At 40.2% G+C, this 25,923-nt stretch overlaps 3 protein-coding genes across 5 annotated transcripts; 1 reads left to right on the top strand and 2 right to left on the bottom strand.

Annotated features, from left to right (window-relative positions):
- The first annotated feature begins 1,341 nt into the window (after positions 1–1,341).
- Positions 1,342–14,075, top strand: LOC106607049 (ferredoxin-2, mitochondrial). 3 transcript variants are annotated; one of them, XR_001329153.2, is made up of 5 exons: positions 1,342–1,649; positions 5,763–5,846; positions 7,198–7,285; positions 9,844–9,892; positions 12,120–14,075. XR_001329153.2 is itself a non-coding variant. In XM_045720327.1 (4 exons), exons 1-4 carry the CDS (start codon positions 1,637–1,639, stop codon positions 12,235–12,237), a joined length of 303 nt encoding a protein of 100 aa, XP_045576283.1. In that variant the 5' UTR covers positions 1,342–1,636; the 3' UTR covers positions 12,238–14,075. The 3 variants fall into 3 exon arrangements, 1 of the variants encoding a protein (XP_045576283.1); XR_001329154.2 differs by having other exon boundaries at positions 12,057–14,075; XM_045720327.1 differs by lacking the exon at positions 9,844–9,892.
- Positions 13,789–15,576, bottom strand: LOC106607048 (permeability factor 2). Its single transcript, XM_014203609.2, has 4 exons — positions 15,342–15,576; positions 14,870–15,002; positions 14,537–14,623; positions 13,789–14,256 (listed from the first exon to the last, which is right to left on the bottom strand). The coding sequence occupies exons 1-4, from the start codon at positions 15,403–15,405 to the stop codon at positions 14,247–14,249; spliced, it is 294 nt and encodes a 97-aa protein (XP_014059084.1). The 5' UTR covers positions 15,406–15,576; the 3' UTR covers positions 13,789–14,246.
- A 7,880-nt stretch (positions 15,577–23,456) lies between these two features.
- On the bottom strand, positions 23,457–25,312 carry il8 (interleukin 8). Its single transcript, NM_001140710.3, has 4 exons — positions 25,073–25,312; positions 24,546–24,678; positions 24,213–24,299; positions 23,457–23,932 (listed from the first exon to the last, which is right to left on the bottom strand). Exons 1-4 carry the CDS (start codon positions 25,134–25,136, stop codon positions 23,923–23,925), a joined length of 294 nt encoding a protein of 97 aa, NP_001134182.1. The 5' UTR covers positions 25,137–25,312; the 3' UTR covers positions 23,457–23,922.
- Between the last annotated feature and the right edge of the window lie 611 nt (positions 25,313–25,923).

Below are 25,923 nucleotides of genomic sequence, written 5' to 3'. Positions count from 1 at the left end.
AACCATTGATATTAGACAGATTTTTAATGCCCCTCCAACATCCTACAATAACAAACAACTGACCAAGGCCAACTGGGTAAAGGGATGTTCTAGGTGCCAAGAACTGTAGCTACAATAATGGGAAGTGTGGTAAGATTTCCATCTGTGCTTCCATCTTTACTGCAGAGCTACAGAATTGACATGTCCATCTGCTGAGGTAATACCTTTATCAGTGATATCAGCTTGGTCTCATAGACTAGACATAACATAGTAAATGTACATCTGGGATACTCAAATTAGTAGGATATGTTAAGTTTGGTTACATAAAACAGAAGGTTACTTAAGGCAAAAACAAAAGCAGGATGGCTGGTTAGGGTGGATGGGTCGGCATATAACGCGAAGGTCTAGCAACCCAAAGGATGTGTGTTTGAATTTCATCACGGACAAGGTGATCATTTCAGATAATTAGCAACTTTGCAACTATTTACTACTTTTTAGATGTTAGCTTACCCTTCCTCTAATCCTAACCCAAACCCTTTAATTTAACCACCTAATTTAGCCACCTTGCTAACTTTAGCGTTAGCCACCTAGCCAATGTTACCCACAACAAATTGGAATTCGTAACACATTATACGTTTTGCAAATTCGTAAAATATTGTATGAATTGTAATTTGTAACATATTATACAAAATGGATGATGGACATCCACAAATTAATACATACCATACCAAACATTACATATCATACAAAAATGAATTACATTTACTATGTTACATCTAGCCCCTGAGTCCAGGTTGGCAATATCCCATCATTATATAGTATCTTAATTAGTGCCTCTACAACACATATGTAGTGGTAGCCCACTGCTTTCTCAGGAGGTAACAGCCAGCAAACACAGCTGCTAGTTTTATTTTCATTTTATTCAACCTTTATTTGACTAGGCAGTATTTAACTAGTGCAGTATGGTGTATGGTGTCAGTCAAAGAAGGTAATTAAGTCAAGCTAAATGAGGTGGGAGTTTGTCTGTCAGTGTGTGTGAGAGAGACACCTGACAGAGTGGTGTATGTGCTCTGGGGAATATCTCAGCCATATTACAGCATGAAAGGGTGTGTAGGCCTTCAAGAGTTTTAACCTTACCCTCACTGTTTTCAATTTAATGCTTATCATAAAATGTATAGGCTGTTGTGAATGCAGGGAAAGTTATTTCCATTTCAATAACAAACAACAAAAAGGTACCACTTCTTGTTGTTGATGAAAGGTTGTTGGCCCTCTTCTTTAAAATGCAATGCAAGAGCGCCCTCTGTTGTCAAAAGCAATTGAAGCGCCACACAAAATGTGTAGTTTTGTCTTTCCCGTGAGAGAAAGAAAATGAGCCTATTGACACATTTTGTAATTCCACAAGCCTTGTATGTAATCATTTCTTCGTGTCATTGTTTTTTCGAACTGGCAACATTGTTTCTCGCCTAGGTTCAATTCGATTTTATGTGACCTAAACACACTCATGGCAATGTTAATTTGCCTCAATTGAATACTTGAATATTGAGCAGACAGAGAAATACAACATTGACATTTTCAGAACCCCCGAAAAGAAGCCTGCAAACATCTAATTGGAAGTGGAAGTCATCTCGCTGTTCCAACTTCTGGCTGCTCTACCCAAATGCCTGCAGATGGTGATATTGAATCGTTTCATTCTTCTTTTTCTACTTCTTTTATTGTTCGCGTACACATATTTAGCTGATGTTATTGGTCGCGTACACATATTTAGCTGATGTTATTGGTCGCGTACACATATTTAGCTGATGTTATTGGTCGCGTACACATATTTAGCTGATGTTATTGTTCACATACACATATTTAGCTGATGTTATTGGTCGCGTACACATATTTAGCTGATGTTATTGTTCGCGTACACATATTTAGCTGATGTTATTGTTCGCGTACACATATTTAGCTGATGTTATTGGTCGCATACGCATATTTAGCTGATGTTATTGGTCGCGTACACATATTTAGCTGATGTTATTGGTCGCGTACACATATTTAGCTGATGTTATTGGTCGCGTACACATATTTAGCTAATGTTATTGCGGGTGTACCGAACTGCTTATGTTCCTAGCTTCAACAGTGAAGTAATATCTGACAATACAAAACAATACACAAAATCTAAAGTAAAATAATCAAATTAAGAAATAAGTAAATATTAGGACGAGCAATGTCAGAGTCCGGAATATAAATATACATGTAGATATGATGGGATGTATAGACATTACGGAAAGTATATGTAAATCAATAGTTAAATAAGATAGGCCTTGATTAGAATACAGTATTTACATATGAAGTGGGTAAAACAGTATGTAAACATTATTAAAGTGACCAGTGTTCCATGACAATGTACATAGGGAAGCTGTCTCTATTAGTACCGGGTGGTAGCCGGCTAGTGACAGTGACAGTTCAGGGCAGGGTACTGGGTGGTAGCCGGCTAGTGGTGACTATTTAACAGTCTGATGGCCTTAAGATAGAAGCTGTTTTTCAGTCTCTCAATCCCAACTTTGATGCACCTACAGTATACTGACCCCACCTTCTAGATAGTAGCAGGGTGAACAGGCCATGGCTTGGGTGGCTGAGGTCCTTAATGATCTTCTTGGCCCTACTGTGACACCAGGTGCTGTAGATGTCCTGGAGGGCAGGCAGTGTGCCCCCAGTGATGAGTTGTGCAGACCCCACCACCCTCTGGACAGGACGGTGTAGTTGCTGTACCAGGCTGTGATACAGCCCGACAGGATGCTCTCAATGGTTCATCTGTAGAAGTTTGTGAGAGTCTTAGGGTCCTAGACAAATTTCTTCAGCCTCCTGAGGTTGAAGATGTGCTGTTGCGTGTACCTGGATGTGTGTTTGTTCTTCAGCTTTTGTACACCCCTACAGTTGACACAGTGCTTTCTCTATCCCAACTGTAATCTCCCTCTGACTATGCCCACTCACATCGTGGGATCTCCCTTTTACAAACTGCTGCAACGTGTCCAAATCCTTGGCCCCAAAAGCACAGAAGCGAGTTTGGAACATAGGTCAATACTACCCCACTGATCACCCCTTTTACCCTCAACGCTACCCAACTGATCACCCCTTTTACACTCAACACTACCCCACTGATCACCCCTTTTAGTGGCTCCAGAGAGCAAAGCACACCACAGTTTGAGCCCCGATTCGTGTGACTCAAAGCGTACGCTTACTCTGGGTGGCGGATACACAACAAATGGAAACAATTCCACTTCTGGAAACTTTCACATGCATCCATTCCCAGTTTGTCCTTTACCCAGCCCGACACAATGTATAGGTTGGCCAAAAAGCAAGAATCCACTCTTTCCTAAAGTCTCACTTCTACCTGTCCAAACTCATCTCTGGTAGAATTCTCAGGGCAAATGTTGGAAGTCATATTGGTTTGTAATCAGGAGACGTAGGTATGTACACCTCGAACAAAGATGTATACTCAGGAGACAAATCTCTGATCTTAACAGCACAATTTTTACACCTTCGCATCATTGCACTTCCTCCACTGGCGCTCGCCGTCCTGAGGAATTCCCAAGCCTCTCCAGTCAAATGTTATAAGGATCAAAAATCCTTGAAAGAAGGTCCGGAGCGCATGCCGAGTCGTTTCATCTTACTGTCCAAAGACGTTGTATGCAGCTAGTTATAAACTCGTATCCCCCGTGGACAGGTTCGTACATAAATAATTCTCCATTCAAGCTGTAAAGGTGTCGATTTCCTCTGTAACTCGATTTTTTGACGAGACGGCAGAAAAAAACTGGAAAAATATGCGTTCTTTCTTTACGAAACGCCATTTTCCACCACCATACTAGTGGCTAATTCTACTTCCTGATGTTGTGCCCCATGTAGAGCCAGGGGTCACCCTTAGTGGAATTGCCAACAACCAGATGCATCCGGTTTTCAGGGATACAGCTAATTCAACCTACACTATATATACAAAAGTATGCAATGTCAGCATGTCGTTGGGAGGTTCATCAAATGGGTTTCCATGGCTGAGCAGCCATACACAATCAACATGCGCAATGCCAAGCATTGGCTGGAGTGGTGTAAAGCTCACCGTCATTGGACTCTGGAGCAGTGGAAACACATTCTCTGGAGTGTTGAATCATGCTTCACCATCTGGCAATCCGACGGACGAATTTGGCGGATGCCAGGAGAACGCTACCTGCCCAAATGCATAGTGTCAGCTGTAAAGTTTGGTGGAAGTGGAATAACGGTCTGGGGCTGTTTTTCATGGTTCGGGCTAGGCCCCTTAGTTCCAGTGAAGGGAAATCTTAACGCTACAGCATACAATAACATTCTAGACAATTCTGTGCTTCCAACCTTGTGGCAATAGTTTGGGGAATCCCCTTTCCTGTTTCAGCATGACAATGCCCCAGTGAACAAAGTCCATGCAGAAATGTTTGTCGAATGCTCTTGTGGCTGAATGGAAGCAAGTCCCCCCAGCAATGTTCCAACATCTAGTGGAAAACCTTCCCAGAAGAATGGAGGCTGTTATAGCAGCAACGGGAGGACCAACTCCATATTATTTCCCATGATTTTGGAATGAGATGTTCGAAGAACTTTTGGTCATGTATTGTAGTTTTTTTCCCCTCTGAAAACCGGATGTGGGAACTCCGCTCAGGCCAGGGGCGGAAATCCCGGGGGGGACGGGGGGACACGACCCCCCCATCCTGGGAAAAATATGATTTGTCCCCCCCAATATATCACTGAAACATAACTATGTAATTTAAATAATATTAATAATACGCAATGAAAGCAATTGTGCTGATTATAGACACTTAATAGGGCGTTTTTAAGTTTCAAAAGATTGCGACCCCCCCACCCTTTGCCTCACAATGGTTTGATCCACTGCCAGTTCCTTAGCTTGCTAGGTAACAGAGAGGTCGTATCTACTGTCTGAAAGGCACTCAATGCACGTAACTGACGTGAGGTTAATCCAGTCAATCGCGCACACACACTAGCTGAATATGCAGAGCTAGCACGCAAATATTAACTATTGAGCTAGCTAGTACCTATTCCATTTATGTGGCGTCGTCAAAGATGGAATCTTTGCTATTGTCAATTTATTCCAAGTTCAGCATGCAGATGATGTAAGTTAGTGCTTCAAAGTCCCTGTGATAAGGTTAGCGATAAACTGAAGTCCAAACTGAACAGAACGACACTCTCTTCTACCATTGTCTTAAATATATTTAATGGTCTCGTTGCAAAAGCTAAATTGTCGCAAGGGAACTTTTATTTATTTATTTTATTTCACCTTTATTTAACCCGGGTAGCAAAGATTATAGCAAACACCACTGAAACTGAATTGGTGCTCGCTAGCTTTGCAAATTCAGCTATTGTTGGAAGCCAGCCAATATGAAACAAACTATTAAAATTACAAAAGGTTGCAGCATATGTTGTGTAAATGGTGAACTCATACAGCTGTCAACTCTAGTCATTTTAATCTGTTTCACATTTGCTAGCTACCTTTTAGATCGAAGCCCAAATAGAATGATTGAAGATGATAGAAGCCCATCTCCTACTGTAAATAACCTACACATTGTGTGTGTGTGTAAACCAGCCAGCCAGCCAGGTAGAAAAATGGCAGAAAAATAAAAGACGGACATCAGAGTATTTTTCAATACACCAAAACGCATAGTAAGAACCCTAGTAGCCTAATATCTCAAAGACTAGTTGATAAAATGTTCATAAGAAAGAAATGAAATTCTAATGGAAATGTTTCACAATGATGTCATTAGGCAGAGCAGGCAACAGATGGCACACAGACAGCAGAGCTGGGGACAGATATGCAGGGACAGACTGGCAGAGACAGGGAGTCTCAGGTAAGTTTGTTAAGTCTTTGTTTGGCAACATTATGAAAGGTTCTCCATTTTTTTTACTTGTAAAATAGGAACATAATTGGAAAATGCCATGGATACCCCCACTCTCAACTTAAACTGGTGACTGAACTAAGATTTGTTAAAGGCAATGGTATTGCTGTTGTGATTAGTTGTGTAGTTTTGGGTACCGGTAGTTAGGAGTACGGCAAACACCTTATTTCTTTGGTTCCTCAATATACATTTACCATATTACAATGTAGGCTATGTGTTACAGCACTACTTTTGGTGTCCCCCTCAGGAATTGCTCTTGAGAAAATTTCATGTAATTGTCCCCTCCAAAGTTGATATCAGATTTTCGCCCCTGGCTCAGGCGTTTTCTTTTACACCTGCTTTGTTAGGTTAGCCAGGCGTAAACAACAGACTGCAGCAACCTGATTGTCAGAACGCATTACTCAACATCCGGGACTAGCATTCCTAGGCATTATCCACTTCTGGCATGGTTGTCACTAGTTACCACAGCCACAAAGTCATAATAATTCTACAATTTATCTTCTTATAATCTGATTTTAACCTAACCCTAATCAAAACTCACTGCTAACCTAACCCTAACCTTAAATTAAGACCAAAAAGCTAATTTGAATTTTCATACATTTTTACGATATAGCCATTTTGACTTTGTGACTGTGGTAACTAGTGAAAACCTTATTTGCAGGTTGAATGGAGAATGTTTTATGTATGAACCAGTCCACGGGGATACGAGCATATGTATAGCCTTTGGACGGTAAGATGACATGACTCAATTTTGCCATCTGCCGGCCTTTGGGCTATTGCTGCTCATTGAAACTACCATAGGATAAACTGTAATACTTTAGTTTGTATAATTTGAAACATTTGTACAAATAGTCTATTACAGAGTCTTTATAACCAGGTGTTGAAATGAAGAAATGTCTTTGAAATTGGGCCAAATTTTTTTTGCCTATTTTCTATGTGTGTGTTAAAAGAAACTGAAATAGGCCTTCTGTTTGGGAGTGCCACCATTTGCTTATCTTTTTGCCTACAAAGTAGCATCATTTTCTTGGAGTCCAATTGTTTTGCTCTCTGTCACTTGTCTGCAGAGTTAAAGTTGTTTACATAGCCCACTCAGGACAGAGAATCCCAGTGAAGGCTCATGTGGAGGACAACATCCTCTATCCATCCCACATTTATGTCCATGATCAAAGACATGGGTTCCTCAAGAGGTTGAAATGTATTGTCTTTCTCTCTTAGTATACTACTTGGAAAGACAACAGTGCCTGCATTTCATAGTCTACTTGTGATCTGTTCTGTTACCATCTGGTACTGTGTTTATACTCAGGTGCATATGAGGCTTCGTGGGCCTGTTCTACATGCCATGTGTATGTAAATGAAGTCTACGTCGACAGGCAGCCCCAACCTGAGGAGAGGTAATGAACAATTAAAAACTATAGGTCTACTGTTTATCTAAAGGCAGTAAGGTACATGAATGACTGAATGACATGTTATTTTTGTGTCAAATTGCCAATTGGCAACCCATCCCTTATGGGATTAATTGACACATAAACAAATATTACAATAATTCACTGTGGTAATTAAAAAGAATTATTCTTCCCGTGTTCTCTGCATTGCGCATCGCATGAAGAGTGAAAAAATGTAAGGTAAAACTGAATCCATAATAGTAAATAAGGTTATCCAAGCAATAATTATATCCCTAGAGCATAAAATATACATACACACATATATACTGCATACATACATACATACATACATACATACATACATACATACATACATACATACATACATACATACATACAGTTGAAGTAGGAAGTTTACATACACCTTAGCCAAATACATTTAAACTCAGTTTTTCACAATTCCTGACATTTAATCCTAGTAAAAATTATCTGTCTTAGGTCAGTTAGGATCACCACTTTATTTTAAGAATGTGAAATGTCTGAATAATAGTAGAGAGAATTATTTATTTCAGCTTTTATTTCTTTCATCACATTCCCAGTGGGTCAGAAGTTTACATACACTCAATTGATATTTGGTAGCATTGCCTTTAAATTGATTAACTTGGGTCAAACGTTTTGGGTAGCCTTCCACAAGCTTCCCACAATATGTTGGGTGAATTTTGTCCCATTCCTCCTGACAGAGCTGGTGTAACTGAGTCAGGTTTCTAGGCCTCCTCGTTCGCCTACGCTTTTTCAGTTCTGCCCACAAATTTTCTATAGGATTGAGGTCAGGGCTTTGTGATGGCAACTCCAATACCTTGACTTTGTTGTCCTTAAGCCATTTTGCCACAACTTTGGAAGTATGCTTGGAGTCATTGTCCATTTGGAAGACCCATTTGCGACCAAGCTTTAACTTCCTGACTGATGTCTTGAGATGTTGCTTCAATATATCCACATCATTTTCCCTCCACATGATGCCATCTATTTTGTGAAGTGCACCTGTCCCTCCTGCAGCAAGCTCCCCCACAACATGATACTACCACCCCCATGCTTTACGGTTGGGATGGTGTTCTTCGGCTTGCAAGCTTCCCCCTTTTTCCTCCAAACATAACGATGGTAATTATGACCAAAAAGTTATATTTTTGTTTCATCAGACCAGAGGACATTTCTCTAAAAAGTAAGAACTTTGTCCCCATGTGCAGTTGCAAACCACAGTCTGGCTTTTTTATGGCGGTTTTGGAGCAGTGGCTTCTTCCTTGCTGAGCGGCCTTTCAGGTTATGTCCATATAGGACTCGTTTTAGTGTGGATATAGATACTTTTGTACCTGTTTCCTCCAGCATCTTCACAGGGTCCTTTGCTGTTGTTCTGGGATTTATTTGCACTTTTCGCACCAAAGTACGTCCATCTCTAGGAGACAGAATGTGTCTCCTTCCTGAGCGGTATGATGGCTGTGTGGTCCAATGGTGTTTATACTTGCGTACTATTGTTTGTACACATGAACGTGGTACCTTCAGGCATTTGGAAATTGCTCCCAAGAATGAACCAGACTTGTGGAGGTGTACAATTTTTATTCTGAAGTCTTGGCTGATTTCTTTTGATTTTCCCATGATGTCAAGCAAAGAGGCACTGAGTTTGAAGGTAGGCCTTGAAATACATCCACATGTACACCTCCAATTGACTCAAATTATGTCAATAAGCCTATCAGAAGCTTCTAAAGCCATGACATCATTTTCTGGAATTTTCCAAGCTGTTTAAAGGCACAGTCAACTTAGTGTATGTAAACTTCTGACCCACTGGAATTGTGATACAATGAATTATACGTGAAATAATCTATAGTCTGTAAACAATTGTTGGAAAGATTACTTGTGTCATGCACAAAGTAGATGTCCTAACCGACTTGCCAAAACTATAGTTTGTTAACAAGAAATTTGTGGAGTGGTTGAAAAATGAGTTTTAATGACTCCAACCTAAGTGTATGTAAACTTCCGACTTCAACTGTACATACATACATACATACATACATACATACATACATACATACATACATACATACATACATACATACATACATACATACATACATACATACATACATACATACATACATACATATACAGAAAAAAATAAACAGAAGGCATTTGAACCCAGTCTGGCACTAAGAGAAGATTCATATGGGAGACAAGCCTATACACAATCTATATACACACACGTGCCATTTACCACATAGAAGCTAAACATTTTTACAATTTGATTACAGGTAGCCCTTTTTCTTTTATTCCAGGCTTTATCTAAATATTCCCCAAACAGAAATAAACAATGGACAAAAAAATATTTCAGTTTCTCCTCATTGCTCAGCCACATAATGCCAGGGTCTATCTGGTGTGCTTTCTGGAATAAGAGCAAGTGTATATCATGGTAGAAAGGGCAATATAGGATAAAATGAGTTCTCTATTTCTTCAAGGTTACAATAGTTACATAGGCTTTCCTCTTCCATTTCACCACAATACCGACCTGTTTCAATTCACAGAGGCAAAATCCCCGATCTTAGCTGTGCACATAGCATCTCTTGCTTTTAGGTAAGTTATACATAATATATCTCTCACACACAAATTCACCCTTAATCAAACAAAAGGGTCTCAATTTGGGTTTATGATTAATCTCCTCCACCCATTTTTTTTCATATTGCATCAACAGTTGTATTTTAATCATATCTCTGTCTCCCTTAATTTGGATTTCGTACAGATGTTCACAGTCAGACTGTTGAAAAAGGTCAGACATTTCAGTTGCCCAGGCTCCCGCTATGGATAGATCCCATTGAACAACTTTACTAGCTATTCTGGCAGTTGACATATCCAACAGACTATTCCAAAGTCTCACCATACACACCTTCCATCTCACCTCACAGGGTTCCCAGCCCATGTTCCCAATTATTGCAAGGTGCAAACTTGTGGACACCTAAAAAGTAACATAGTGCTCTGTTATGGACATCTTCATTTTTAAAATACATCTTAGCACCCCACACTCCTGAATAGTCCAGTACATGACACACACATGTCTGATACAGTACAAGTGCAAGGCAATGCCCTCTTAAAAATACCTGTTTATAATGACACCATATGATGAAAGCATTAAATAACATGTACACTGCATTCGGAAAGTACTCAGACCCATTCACTTTTTCCACATTTTGTTACATTACAGCCTTATTCTAAAATTGATTAAATCGTTTTTTCCCCTCATCAATCTACACACAATACAAAATAATGACAAAGTAAAAACAGGTTTCTAGAAATGTTTGCAAATGTATAAAAGTATATTCAGACTCTTTACTCAGTACTTTGTTGAAGCACCTTTGGCAGCGATTAGCCTCAAGTCTTCTTGGGTAAGATGCTACAAGCTTGGCACACCTGTATTTGGGGAGCTTCTCCCATTCTTCTCTGCAGATCCTCTCAAGCTCTGTCAGGTTGGATGGAGAGTGTTGCTGCACAGCTATTTTCAGGTCTCTCCAGAGATGTTCGATCGGGTTCAAGTCTGAGCTCTGGCTGGGCCACTCAAGGACATTCAGAGACTTGTCCCGAAGCCACTCCTGCGTTGTCTTGGCTGTGTGCTTAGGGTTGTTGTCCTGTTGGAAGGTGAACCTTCGCCCCAGTCTGTGGTCCTGTTCTGGAGCAGGTCTTCATCAAGGATCTCTCTGTACTTTGCTCCGTTCATCTTTCCCTCGATCCTGACTAGTCTCCCAGTCCCTGCCACTGACAAACAACCCCAGCTGTGGCTGGTTTCTTCCAGACGTGCCGCTTGGCATTCAGGCCAAAGAGTTCTAGCTTGGTTTCATTAGACCAGTGAATCTTGTTTCTCATGGTCTGAGAGTTCTTTAGGTCCCTTTTGGCAAACTCCAAGCGGGTTGTCACATACCTTTTACTGAGGAGTGGCTTCCGTCTGGCCAATCTACCATAAAGGCCTGATTGGTAGAGTGCTGCAGAGATGGTTATCCTTCTGGAAGATTCTCCCATCTCCACAGAGGAACTCTGGAGCTCTGTCAGAGTGACCATTGGGTTCTTGGTCACCTCCCTGATCCCCCGAATGCTCAGTTTGCCCGGCTGGCTAGCTCTAGGAAGAGTCTTGGTGGTTCCAAACTTCTTTACATTTTAGAATGATGGAGGCCACTGTGTTCTTGGACCCTTCAATGCTGCAGAAATGTTTTGGTACCCTTCCCCAGATCTGTGCCTAGACACAATCCTATCTCGGAACTCTACGGACAATTCCTTCGACCGCATGGCTTAGCTTTTGCTCTGACATGCACTGTCAACTGTGGGACCTTATATAGACAGGTGTGTACTTTTCCACGTTATGTCCAATCAATTGAATTTACCACAGGTGGACTCCAATCAAGTTGTATAAACATCTTAAGGATGATCAATGGAAACAGGATGCACCTGAGCTCAATTTCAAGTCTCACAGCAAAAGGTCTTAATACTTTTGTAAATAAGGTTAACATTTCTGTTTTTATTTGTAATAAATTAGCAAAAAAAATCTAAAAACCTGTTTTTGCTTTGTCGTTGTGGTATTGTGTGTAGATTGATAAGAAGAAAAAAAGATTTAATCAATTTTAGAATAAGGCTGTAACATAACAAAATATGGAAAAAGAGAAACAGTCGGAATACTTTCCAAATGCACTGTAATTATTACATTCTGGAAAGATATACATTGAATTTTTGACACAAGTTCATGATTGTCATACAGTTGTATCAAATGACTGCTCGCCACTGGGAGGATGACGTGTTGGATATGGCCCCTCTGCTCCAGGAGAACTCGTCTGCGCTGCCAGATCATCCTGACCCCAGAGATGGATGGCATCGGGGTCACCCTGCCCAAGGTCACACGCAACTTCTATGTGGACGGGCACGTGCCCGCACACCACTAAGTTTAGGGAAGAGAGAGGCTGAGACCCAAAGAGAGCGGTGAGGATCAAAGCGAGAACTGAGTGAGGATTAAAGTGAGCTGAGTTAGGGTGAAAGAGGAAGTGCCATTGCTCATGGAAGCTCCTTGTGGCACATAAATGTCTTAGGTGTGTGGATAGCATGGTATTAGGGTAAATGCCTAGCCAGGTTTACTGTACATTTTCTTCGTCTTAACTTTCAAAATGATCTTATGAATAGGAGTGTACTGTACCCCTCCTCCCTGAGATAGACCAAATTCCTCCATGGATTCATACTGTGCTTAGCAAGTTGAAAAGAGAGTTACAAGTTGGACTAATACAAATGTGTCCACACAAATTGCACAAGGTAAGTCCTGTTAGTGTACCCGGCCACACGCTGCTGCTTCAACAGCATAGCTTCTTGGCTCACCAGCTCGCACTGAGACTAGATTTCCCATCCTCTGTCTTGCAAACGCACCTCACCACCCTCTTGAAATACCTTTAACCAGCTACGCCAGCAAAAAAATAAAAAATAAACTCAGAGGAGTGAGTTTAGAAAACTCAACTCGGTTACATTAGGATACTAAAGGTCTTGGGAACTTTAAGTTCCTTGAAGTTGTATATTGCAGCTGGTTCAAAAACACTTATCACCTGGAGTCTACACCGTCTTCACCTGGAGTCTACACCGTCTTCACCTAAAGTCTACACCGTCTTCACCTGGAGTCTACACCGTCTTCACCTGGAGTCTACACCGTCTTCACCTGGAGTCTACACCGTCTTCACCTGGAGTCTACACCGTCTTCACCTGGAGTCTACACCGTCTTCACCTAAAGTCTACACCGTCTTCACCTGGAGTCTACACCGTCTTCACCTGGAGTCTACACCGTCTTCACCTGGAGTCTACACCGTCTTCACCTGGAGTCTACACCGTCTTCACCTGGAGTCTACAATGTCTTCACCTTGTCAGTTGTGTGTATCTTCTGTTGCCAGTACAGCATTGAAGTAAAGCAAATGAACTTGAAGCCATGAGATGTAGATCACATAGTGGTTGATAATGAATTTAAAACACATGTACCTTATCATGTAATGACCAAAAGAGTGCCAAGCTCCACTGCCAGATTTTCAAAAATGTAAGCGCTGTGATACGTTGCATCAATTAGTCTGTAAGAGAAGTTTCATCTAGCAAAATATTTTTGTTGATGAGTTCGGAATCTTCTCAAATAACATCATCTGAAAGCACAATCATCCATTCTGGAGTGGGGGAGTCTAAAGTGACTTGTATCCAAGCCAAGCTCATTGGCCACTGTGTAGAACAGGCAACAATGAATTACCCTTTTCCTGTCAAATGGAAATCCAACTTTTGGTTTACTGTGAGGAGATGTTCTTATTTTTACTGAATGATTGCTTGTTAGTATTGTTGTTACAATGCTCTACCCTCCCTTGCTTCAGGCAAAAGTGTCATAAGACTTGTCTAAGTCCAGCTGTTGTAAAAAGCTGTGATTGCATTTTAGAAGGAGTAATGGTTATATACAGAAAATAGAGACAGCGAGAGACAGATTTCAGAGGGTTTTTTCACACATTTATTGTAATTGAATTAGATTGGAAGTTTCAACATGATCCAACAGTTTAATATAAATAAGTAGGCAAATAAATAAATATATCAATAAATATCCTGAGGTTTACATGAATACATTAGTTTGAGGGTCAAGTAGGATGTGACGTTATTCATACGAAATCATTCCAATACAACCGGAATGCATGTAAATCTCAATGAAACGAAAACTATTTATGAAATAAAAAGCAAATATAAGCTTAGTACATAGTACTTGGTTGTATATAAGAAACCGACTGTCTCTTCATTTAAAAAAGTCTCATGCACACTTTAAATCTAGTATTGTATTTCAACCTAGATAGAAAATGATAGAATTCAGCCTATCAATCTTATAAATACTTATTTGGTATGTATCTTGTAACAGTTCAGAATCCCAGAGTTTTCATGGAATGATTCCCCTTCTTCATTTGTTGCTGTTGAGGAAAATAAAAGGTTACGTTATTACAATATAATTGCCCATGTGGTTTCACAACTTTTTGTGAAGCTAGACAAGAAAATTCCCCAAACTCAGCTGAAAGAAAATGTCACTTGAACCTAGACATATTTCTGTCAGGTGAAGCAAGTCATGCTCTGCTGTATTTATGACATTATTTTGTCCAATCAAACTCTCTGTCATTTAACAGTCATCCTATCTGTGTTGTTTTACCCGGTCGGTTCACATCCTTAAACTCATACAGCCTAACTTGTACTTACTTGGCCAGCATCTTCTCAATGACCCTCTTGACCCAAGGAGCGCTGACATCCAGACAAATCTCCTGACCGCTGTTGCTCAGAGTTGCACTGCAGGGCAGACACACAGCACAGTCAGACAATCATGAAACCTGGTAATAACTACATTTTAGTGTCCGCATTAGCTAGTGAAATTGGATGGTAGTCAGGGAGTAGAACTGATTAACTAAAGTTCTATATTTTTAAGTTAACGTTATATAGTAACCACATTTAATGTCAACATCAAATAATAGCCATATTTTACAGTAAGCATTTGCCAATGTAATAGAACTATAATCAGGAAGCAACAGGACTCACATGATCTCAGTGTCTCTGCAGTGCGAGCTGGGAGGGAACATCTCCACCTTCTTAATGAGTCTACCAATTCGTCTGCTTTCCGTCTCAATGCAGCGACATCGCAGGTCAGCCCCCACGCCTCTCAGACTCATCCCTGTTAGAGGTAAGAGGTCAAGGGTCAGGGGTAGAAAGAATACACAGGCATCCACCGTGATGACAAACACACTTGATTAGTTAGAGGGGGAGCGAGAGAGTCATCTGGATAAAAGCGTGTTTTAAAAGGGCATTTATATATTATATATATATTATATATATATATATATATATATATATATATATAAGATGCAGATGGACAGATTGAGTTGTATGTACAATAAGATACAAGATAGTATATAAAGGTAAATAGTAATCCTGCTACTCATAACCATTATATTCATGTCCATTGGTGTCAATGCATTGAGTCAGAGTGATGTAGGTAATAATATAAACTCACCCTCAGTAATGGTCAGGAGGGCCAGGAGCACAATGACAAGGCTGGCTGACATTCTGATGCTCATCTTGGAGTTACAGATGATCCTACTAGAAATCCTCTAATAAAGTCTGTTGTTATCTCGCTGGTAACAAGTATTGTTATATCTTTCTCTTATTGTCAGTCCGGTTGTGAGTTCTCTTTCTTGCTCTTCTTCCTTCTCTGTCTGTGGCGAGTATGAATCTTCCGCTGTGAGGAGCGATGTTTTAAAGCCGAGTTCTGGAAGTGAGTTATGATGGCATATAGAAGATTGTGAAATCGGGGGCTTGGCAGAGTGAGGCAGGGCATTTCTCAATTTTACTCCTGAGTGACATCAGTGCTGTAAAGTACTTAAGAAAAAATACTTTAAAGTACTACTTAAGTCATTTTTTGGGGTATTTGACAACTTTTACTTCACTACATTCCTAAAGAAAATAAGGTACTTTTTACTCCATACATTTTCCCTGACACCCAAAAGTACTCGTTACATTTTGAATGCTTAGCAGGACAGGAAAATGGTGTAATTCACACATTTATCAAGAGAACATCCCTGGTCATCTCTACTGCCCATGATCTGGCAGACTCACTAAACACAAATGCTTTGTTTGTAAATGATGTCAGTGTTGGAGTGTGCGCATAGTTATCTGTAATATATATATATTTTTAATTTTTTTGACAAATATAAATATTCTCTGTCTTATTATTAATAATGTAATCATGTAGACTAGCCTACCCTCACAGAGTTGGCACATTTGCATTTTTATTTTTGTACAAAAATGGTGGTAGAGTAGAAAATGCGATTGAAACACAATGAACTTTAGATTTTTATTTGGTACATGAAAACGTAAGCAAAGTACATGTTGTGTGAACTATGTCATCATGCACTGACTTAACAACAAGTCAGTTTGGTGGAAACATACTCTTTATGCGGATTTTATAATATCGACTCCAACCCCATTTGATGCGTGGAACAGATGTGGGTGAGGCTAGGTTTACATAAGGGTGATATTTTTTTTTTAACTCACAAACGCTCTGATGAAGGCCGTAAGGCCAACAAGTAAAGCTTATTAAAGAGCAGTGATAATATCAAGAGCAGTGTGCGGGTTCCTTCTTTTTTCTCATAATATTGGCATGACAATCTGTTGCCTATTGGATGGAAACCTAACTACTGATGTGGTTTTCCAACAGCAAGGCTCAGTGCAAAATGGCAGTGTTCCCATTGTTTACAAAAGTTTTTCTTTATTATGTACAAACAAACATGTCTCCAACTCTCATATTTACACACTCACAAACTGAAAATATATATGTGTACATTGTACAATCAATTAGTGTGAGAGAGAGACTCAAATATTACATTAATTTGTACATATCCACTGTATACATGAATTACAGCAAAGTTGGTTCCTGTTTCAGTCACCCTCGCATGGGTCAAACAAACACTGTAATGTTCATAACTTATTTCAGTGTGGTGCCAGGACAACAACCTCTACCTCAATGTAAGCAAAACAAAGGAGCTGATCGTGGACTACAGGAAAAGGCGGGCCGAACAGGCCCCATTAACATAGACGGGGCTGTAGTGGAGCGGGTCGAGAGTTTCATGTTCCTTGGTGTCCACATCACCAATGAACTATCATGGTCCAAACACACCAAGACAGTCGTGAAGAGGGCACGGCAACACCTGAAAATATTTGACATGGGACCTTAGATCCTCAAAGTTCTACATCTGCACCATCGATAGTATCCTGACCGGCTGCATCACCGCCTGGTATGGCAACTGCAAGGCATCTGACCGTAAGGCGCTACAGAGGGTAGTGCATACGGCCCAGTACATCACTGGGGCCAAGATTCCTGCCATCCAGGACCTATAGACTAGGCAGTGTCAGAGGAAGGCCCAAAGAATTGTCAGACTCCTGTCACCCAAGTTATAGACTGTTCTCTCTGCTACCGCACGGCAAGCGGTACAGGAGCTAGGACCAAAAGGCTCCTTAACAGCTTCTACCCCTAAGTCATAAGATTGCTGAACAATTAATCAAATGTCCCCCCGGACTATTTACATTGACACCCCCCATTTGTTTTGTACACTGCTGCTACACGCTGTCTATTATCTATGCATAGTCACTTCACCCCTCCCTACATGTACAAATTACTTTGACTAACCTGTACCCCCACACACTGACTCGGTACCGGTACCCCCTGTATATAACCTCGTTATTTTGTTACTTTTTTATTTTTTACTTTAGTTTATTTAGTAAATATTTTCTTAACTCTTTCTTGAAATGCATTGTTGGTTAAGGGCTTGTAAGAAAGCATTTCATGTGTGTTGTATTCGGCGCATGTGACAAATACGATTTTATTTGATTGATTGACAATAGAGCCTCCCACAATGCAAGCGATGGCCGCAGTCAAAACTTGATTACCTTTGATCACATGATTTTTGTCTTGTTCATGCAGTCGACATGTAGGCTCAAGTCAGACAATTTGTATCCCCATAATGTACCACACTTCAAAATAATTTGACAAAAGAGATAAGAACGCACCCATCTCTGTAGTCAGCCCAAATGATTAGCCAGGCAAAAGAAATTGGCAACTTACGCACCTCAGCACTTGTTTTTCATCGAGTTTGCGAGTGTACAACTATGTTCACTCCGGGGCACGAAACGCCTTATAATTCAATTCGTGATTATTGTACATCCGCTAAGAAAATGATGACTGAAAACTGAAAACACAACAGTGGAAGGAAAGAGTGAGAAATTTCCGGGCAAGAGCCGGTCCATTTAAAATGAATTCATTCTTCCCTTGCCCTGCAAGTGTCAACTCGTCAGACATCAGAAGTATCCACATAATTTGAGGGGAAAGGGTGTGTCTTTTAAGTGTTTGGAATGCAGCTCTTCTTGGTTATTCCCAAACCACTGTCTCACTCCTACCAACCAGTGTTGCCAACTCCTCAGTAAGGAAAGTAGCTATTGGCTGTCCTAAAAGTTGCTAGAAGTCGCTAAATGACGTCATCGCCTAATTTGCATAATTGGCCATGTGCATGTAATTGTGATGGATGCTGTAGGAGAGAGGAATAACGTTGTGGGAGAGACAAAAAGTGAGTAAGAAACACCCTGAATATGTTTAGAACTACAAATGAACTTTCTTCTGTCGATTCTTTTTTTTTTTTTTATGTCACAATTCCAACCCTCCTCCTTTATCCGGGCTTGGGACCGGCAAAAGTGACCCAAAAGAGACACTCTGGCAGAGTTACTTAGTTTTTATTGTAATTTTTTTATTTTTTTTTTTTTTTATTTTTCTTAATTTGGTTTGGTTTTTAACCTTTTGGTCCACTTAGTCACAGTAAAACATGACATTTTTAACCATAACATTTTTTACATTTTTTGTATTCAATCTACATTAACAATCTAAATGGACCAAAAAGAGACAATAGAAAAAACTGGCAATGGCAATGTGAGAAAATTATGGTAACTAGTCTGGCCCTAATTCAGGTAAAAAATTTTTTTAATGTAAGCCAGGGCGGGATCAGCTAGCGGCGGCTTCCCGCATGCGCGATTCATTTGCAGTCTGGACGAGGAGGGGTGAACATCTCCTGCTCTGACTGCAGCTGGGAGGGACTGCTGTGCGAGGACTGGGCCGCCTGTGAGTGCTTTGGGAAGGGGTGGGGCCCACGGCAGTACCCACTGCTCATTGAGAAGAGTAAGAACGATATGTGCTTTCAAGTCAGAGTCTCCAAAAGTCTCCAATAACACCAGAAAAAGTCGCTAGATTTGTCGCTAGTTGCTTTTTTGAAAATATGTTGCTAGAGAGGTCTGAATACTCTCTAAACACTGCTACCAACTCGCTCGGAGTACCCTCTGTTGTCACGTGTTGCTGACGAAACTCCGAGGGTGACTTCCAGAGTGGTGCTTTGGCAATTTTTTTTTACCTTTTATTTAACTAGGCAAGTCAGTTAAGAACAAATTATTATTTACAATGACGGCCTACCCAATAAAGCCCCTTGAATTGAGTGGTGAGAGGATCAGTAAACCCATCAACTTCAGGACAATTCATGTTCCACTTTTAAATAATAAAACATCAGTAGGCTAAACACTTAAACATTTAATTTCATAAGTATCTCATCTTTTGTATTTGTCAAGTCTCGAAATCAGAAAAAAACAAATGCAAGTGTCATATAATTAGTCACACTTCTCCATTCTTGTGTGAAATTGCGCAAACTCAAAAATAACACTGTTCCTTATTGTATTCTAATTTGCTATGAAGGCGGCAGCGTTGCAGGCTCAGTAGAAGTGTCTACGGGAGGGTCGAATTAGATCAAATCAAATCAAATTGTATTGGTCACATACACATGGTTAGCAGATTAATTAATGCGAGTGTAGCGAAATGCTTGTGCTTCTAGTTCCGACCATGCAGTAATATCTAACAAGTAATCTAACAATTTCACAACAACTACCTTTTACACAAGTGTTAAGGAATGAATGAGAATATGTACATATAAATATATGGATGAGTGATGGCCGAATGGCATTGGCAAGATGCTACAACACCCTCGATAAATTTTGCTCCTTCAGTTTATGGACGCTTTTGCGTGAACACACAAATGGAGGGGGGAAGGGGGTGATTTGGGATTCAAGTGTGTGTTTCAACTAGCCTACTACCTTCATCGGATGTTCTATGGGGCAAAATCATGAAGTGATACCACACCAGGGCCTGCGTTGAATTGTGAGACGGGGTTTACGATGGGAAAAGGGTGGGCAGTGGACAATGGAGGGGGCAGGATTAGACCACATTGAGGAACCGATAGTGTGAGAGTGTAACGCCTGGCTATAGAGAGGGGTTTTTGTTCATTATTTTGGTTAGGCCAGGGTGTTACATTGGGTGGGCGTTCTATGTGCATTTTTCTATGTTGGTTTGTTTCATTGATTTTGGCCGTGTGGCTTCCAATCAGGCACAGCTGTAGAGTGTTGTTGCTGATTGGGAGTCACACATAAGTGCCTGTTTTTCCGTTGGGGTTTTGTGGGTAATTGTTTCTGTTAGTGTTTGCACCTGACAGGACTGTTTGGCTGTCAGTTTTCTCGTTTTGTTTTGTATAGTGTTCTTTCTGCTATTAAATATTCAGTGATGAACACTAACTCCGCTGCACCTTGGTCTACTCTCTCTCACGACAGCCCTTACAGAGAGGAAAATAAGTATTTACTTCAACAAAAGCCTTTGTGTGTTTTGTTGTGATGCTGTTAGTGAGCTGTGGGAGCAGGGCCGGCCCTAGCCCGAATTGCATGATATGAGTTATACAATTGCTAAATGCTCTCTCTGACACATGGCAAAATGTGTAGAATTGCAGGAAACTTGCTTTAAAATGGCAATATTTCCACTATACTCAATGGCAAAATGTATAGAATTGCAGGAAATTAACTTTAAAACATAAAAGGCTAGGGCCGGCCCTGATCATACACTATATATAAAAAAGAATGTGAAGGATCATTTTTTTTATGTTTCACTAATAGTATTTTTATGAAATTTCACTGAGGAGGGTGGTCCTCCCCTTCCTCCTCTGAGGAGCCTCCACTGGTGTAGACTGAAGTGGGTCCTATGCAATGAACTGTTAGCTAATGAGAGCATGAAACCTTCCTAAATTAAAAGGCATCTGGGCCCCAAGCATCCAAGCCATAAAGATAGACAGCTGACATTTTTAAAAGGAAATGTCAATATCTGGAGGTTTCACAAGATGAATTGAACAAGGTATGCACAGTACAAGAAAAGGCACTTTGCGCATCGTACCTTGTGGCCCAGCATATTGCTAAGTGCAAAAAAGCCCAACCAGCGCAGAGGATCTCATACTCCCTGCTGCGATTGATATGTGCACTGAAATCGTGGGATAGTCAGCCGCCAACAAACTTAAAACCATACCCCTATCCAATGACACCACGAGGAAGAGAATCCAGGACATGTCTGAGGACATATCGTGTCAGACATCATAGTGCAACACTGCAAATGGCCATTACGCACCGCAGCTTGATGAATCCACAGATGTGGCTAACAATGCAATTCTAATGGTCTATGTCAGACACGTCTGGGATAATAACTTTGAGGAGCAGTTCCTCTTTAGTGCTGATTTGCCCACCACCACCGCAGAGGCTGTCTTAGGCACAATGGATATGCACCTGGGCTCCGTGGGACTGGCCTGGGATGGGTGTGTCGGTGTGACCACTGATGGGGCAGCTGCCATGACGGGAAAGCACACCGGAGTAGTAAAGCGGATCCTGGAGAGAGCACCGAGTGCGACGTGGAACCACTGCTTCCTACACAGGGAGGCTTTGGTAGCGAAGGACATCGTGCCTGAGCACCACGCCACTCTCCAGAATGTGATCAAGTGTATCAACTATATCAAAAGAGTTCCATGAAAAGCAGGTGTTTCCAGGCCTTCTGCAGAAATATGGGGAGGGAGCACCAGCAGGTGCTTTATCATGCAAAGGTCCACTGGCTTTCCAGGGTAAACTTTTGGGTCGCTTTTATGAGCTTCGAAGATTTTGATTGTGAGGAATGGCTTGCACAGGTTGCCTACCTGGTGGGTATTTTTGATAATCTGAATTTGCTCAATGTATCAATGCAAGGGAGGGGGCAAAATCAATTTGAACAGAGGGACAAAGTGGATTCCTTCAAGATTAAGCTTACCATTTGGGCATATCATGTTTCTAACAGGAGGTTTGACATGTTTCCCAATGCTGATTTCGAGATTCAGAATCTGACACCACGACACTGAAAAAACCCCTTAAACAGCATCGTGTCAACCTGCAGGGAAAGTTTTGCGACTACTTCCCGGAGGAAAGCGACTACTTCCCAGAGGAGAGCGACTACTTCCCGGAGGAGAACAGGAGACTAGATGACTGGACACCAGACACCTTTCGAGTGGAGATGGGAAGCCTCATGTTGCCAAGCAACGAAAAGGATCTGCTGTTGGAGCTGTCATGAAGTTCTCAGAAATGACACTGCCACAGTTCTGGTGCCTAGTAATGGGAGAGTATCCTGCTCTCGCCTGTCATGAATCATGCTACCGTTCAGCACTACCTCTGTGTGAAAGTGACTTCTCTGCTATGGCCGTGCTGAAAACTAAAAGTAGAAACAAATTGGACTGCCAGCATGACCTCCAAGTTGCCCTGTCAACCATCACCCCAGACTTCAATGAACTTATCAAACTAAAGAAACACCCCCAGCTTCCACACTGACAGGCCACACACACGCGCGCACACACACAATACATAAACAGGTTAATGAGTTATTGTTCACTATGTTAATTATTATTGTTAATTCATTCTGACATTCATATAACATTTCATTGAACTGGTTAAAAACGTACACCTTTAAAAAAAAAATTCAAAGTTGTGAAACTATTCACATGGTAATTGATGATTAAGATTTCCTAATGATTGTTTTTTTTCTCTATTTTAAACACTGTTATGGGTTACAGTTCATTAACATTATTGGGCTGGTTTTGATGTCATGTTCTGAGTGAAAATGTATTACACCCCACTCCTGAACTGGTCGCTTAATTAAATGGCTTATTCTCTTGAATTTATACTACATGTTTTCTCAGTTAATATGGCTGTGTAATGCCTTTCTTTAATACCATAATTGAGTCTATTTTGCAAGTGAAGCCTGCCCAAGAAAGCAGCTGCAATACAACATTACAAAATGTTATCATCAACAGTGCATAACATTGGTTTGCAACTCAATTATCATTGTCAAGTTTGGGTCCCCAGGCAAAATCAGCTGAGAACCACTGCTCTAAAGTGACTTGTAATCCAAGCCGAGCTCATTGGCCACTGTGTAGAAACAAGCACTATCTTAATCTATGACTCAAACGGGCAACAATAAATTACCCTTTTCCTGTCAAATGGAAATCCAACTTTTGGTTTACTGTGAGGAGATGTTCTTATTTTTACTGAATGATTGCTTGTTAGTATTGTTGTTACAATGCTCTACCCTCCCTTGCTTCAGGCAAAAGTGTCATAAGACTTGTCTAAGTCCAGCTGTTGTAAAAAGCTGTGATTGCATTTTAGAAGGAGTAACGGTTATATACAGAAAATAGAGACAGCGAGAGACAGATTTCAGAGGGTTTTTTCACACATTTATTGTAATTGAATTAGATTGGAAGTTTCAACATGATCCAACAGTTTAATATAAATAAGTAGGCAAATAAATAAATATATCAATAAATATCCTGAGGTTTACATGAATACATTAGTTTGAGGGTCAAGTAGGATGTGACGTTATTCATACGAAATCATTCCAATACAACCGGAATGCATGTAAATCTCATAATTTGATTATAACAATGAAAGAAAAACACTTTAGAAATAAAAAATAAATTATAAGCTTAGTACATAGTACTTGGTTGTGTATATATAGAGATATTTTCATTTAAAAAAGTCTCATGCCACTTTAAATCTAGTATTGTATTTCAACCTGGATAGAAAATGATAGAATTCAGCCTATCAATCTTATAAATACTTATTTGGTTTGTATCTTGTAACAGTTCAGAATCCCAGAGTTTTCATGGAATGATTCCCCTTCTTCATTTGTTGCTGTTGAGGAAAATAAAAGGTTACGTTATTACAATATAATTGCCCATGTGGTTTCACAACTTTTTGTGAAGCTAGACAAGAAAATTCCCCAAACTCAGCTGAAAGAAAATGTCACTTGAACCTAGACATATTTCTGTCAGGTGAAGCAAGTCATGCTCTGCTGTATTTATGACATTATTTTGTCCAATCAAACTCTCTGTCATTTAACAGTCATCCTATCTGTGTTGTTTTACCCGGTCGGTTCACATCCTTAAACTCATACAGCCTAACTTGTACTTACTTGGCCAGCATCTTCTTAATGACCCTCTTGACCCAAGGAGCGCTGACATCCAGACAAATCTCCTGACCGCTGTTGCTCAGAGTTGCACTGCAGGGCAGACACACAGCACAGTCAGACAATCATGAAATCTGGTAATAACTACATTTTAGTGTCCACATTAGCTAGTGAAATTGGATGGTAGTCAGGGAGTAGGACTGATTAACTAAAATTCTATATTTTTAAGTTACCGTTATATAGTAACCACATTTAATGTCAACATCATATATTAACCATATTTTACAGTAAGCATTTGCAAATGTAATAGAACTATAATCAGGAAGCAACAGAACTCACATGATCTCAGTGTCTCTGCAGTGCGAGCTGGGAGGGAACATCTCCACCTTCTTAATGAGTCTACCAATTCGTCTGCTTTCCGTCTCAATGCAGCGACATCGCAGGTCAGCCCCCACGCCTCTCAGACTCATCCCTGTTAGAGGTAAGAGGTCAAGGGTCAGTGGTAGAAGGAATGCACAGGCATCCACCGTGATGACAAACACACTTGATTAGTTAGAGAGAGCGAAAGAGAGAGTCATCCACGCATGACAGTAAGTTGCTCTGGATAAAAGCGTGTGTTAAATGGCATATATATACACTGTATATATACAGTATATATTTAATATATATATATATATATATATATATATATATAGAGAGAGAGAGAGAGAGAGAGAGATGCAGATTTATTTTATGTACAATAAGATACAAGATACAGTACAGTATATAAAGGTAAATAGTAATCCTGCTACTCATAACCATTATATTCATGTCCATTGGTGTCAATGCATTGAGTCAGAGTGATGTAGGTAATAATATAAACTCACCCTCAGTAATGGTCAGGAGGGCCAGGAGCACAATGACAAGGCTGGCTGACATTCTGATGCTCATCTTGGAGTTACAGATGATCCTACTAGAAATCCTCTAATAAAGTCTGTTGTTATCTCGCTGGTAACAAGTATTGTTATATCTTTCTCTTATTGTCAGTCCAGTTGCTAGTTCTTTTTTTCCTTCCTTCTCTGTCTGTGGTGAGTTTGAATCTGCCGCTATGAGAAGAGAGCCGCTTTGTCTGCCACTGTGGGGAGAGAGCTGTTTTAAAGCCAAATTCTGGAAGTGAGTCATTGTGGTATGTGAAAGATTGTGAAATCTGGGATTTGTCTGATTTTGAGGGCTAGTTGAGGTAGGGAATTTCTCCCTTTAACTCATGAGTGACAGCAAGACACATTGACTTGGTACCAGTACCCCCGGTATATAACCTCATTATTGTTATTTTATTGTGTTACTTTTTTATAGATTTTATTTTTTACTTTAGTTTATTTAGTAAATATTTTCTTAACACTATTTTCTTAAAACTGCATTGTTGGTTAAGCGCTTGTAAGTAAGCATTTCATGGTAAGGTCTACACCTGTTGTATTCGGCGCATGTGACAAATGAAATTTGATTTGATTTTGATTTATCAACAGCTTTTTCATGGAACAACCTGTCACATCATACAGATGGAAAAATGCCAAATGAAAGTGTCATGAAATGTTATGAAATGCTTGAGTTTTGAATGCATTGATGATTCTTTACTAACCAGATTTATTTTTAAACTATTCATATGAGTAAAGTGCACAGCGCTATATTGCTCACTGACAACTATGTATTAACACATTAAGATGAGTACACTGGAATCATA

This window comes from Salmo salar, chromosome ssa06 (genome assembly GCF_905237065.1).
Source record: "Salmo salar chromosome ssa06, Ssal_v3.1, whole genome shotgun sequence".
In the NCBI taxonomy this organism is placed as follows: domain Eukaryota; kingdom Metazoa; phylum Chordata; class Actinopteri; order Salmoniformes; family Salmonidae; genus Salmo; species Salmo salar.
Note: the sequence above shows the minus strand (reverse complement) of the source record. Positions and strands in the feature narration are given on the sequence as shown.

Coding starts and splice junctions, on each gene's coding strand:
- il8 (NM_001140710.3), bottom strand. CDS start 25,136: ATGAGCATCAGAATGTCAGCCAGCCTTGTCATTGTGCTCCTGGCCCTC. Junction 24,679..25,072: donor CCTCCTGACCATTACTGAGG/GTGAGTTTATAT, acceptor TACCTCTAACAG/GGATGAGTCTGAGAGGCGTG. Junction 24,300..24,545: donor TGCAGAGACACTGAGATCAT/GTGAGTTCTGTT, acceptor TCTGCCCTGCAG/TGCAACTCTGAGCAACAGCG.
- LOC106607048 (XM_014203609.2), bottom strand. CDS start 15,405: ATGAGCATCAGAATGTCAGCCAGCCTTGTCATTGTGCTCCTGGCCCTC. Junction 15,003..15,341: donor CCTCCTGACCATTACTGAGG/GTGAGTTTATAT, acceptor TACCTCTAACAG/GGATGAGTCTGAGAGGCGTG. Junction 14,624..14,869: donor TGCAGAGACACTGAGATCAT/GTGAGTCCTGTT, acceptor TCTGCCCTGCAG/TGCAACTCTGAGCAACAGCG.
- LOC106607049 (XM_045720327.1), top strand. Junction 5,847..7,197: donor GCAGAGACAGGGAGTCTCAG/GTAAGTTTGTTA, acceptor GTTTATACTCAG/GTGCATATGAGGCTTCGTGG. Junction 7,286..12,119: donor CAGCCCCAACCTGAGGAGAG/GTAATGAACAAT, acceptor CCTCTGCTCCAG/GAGAACTCGTCTGCGCTGCC.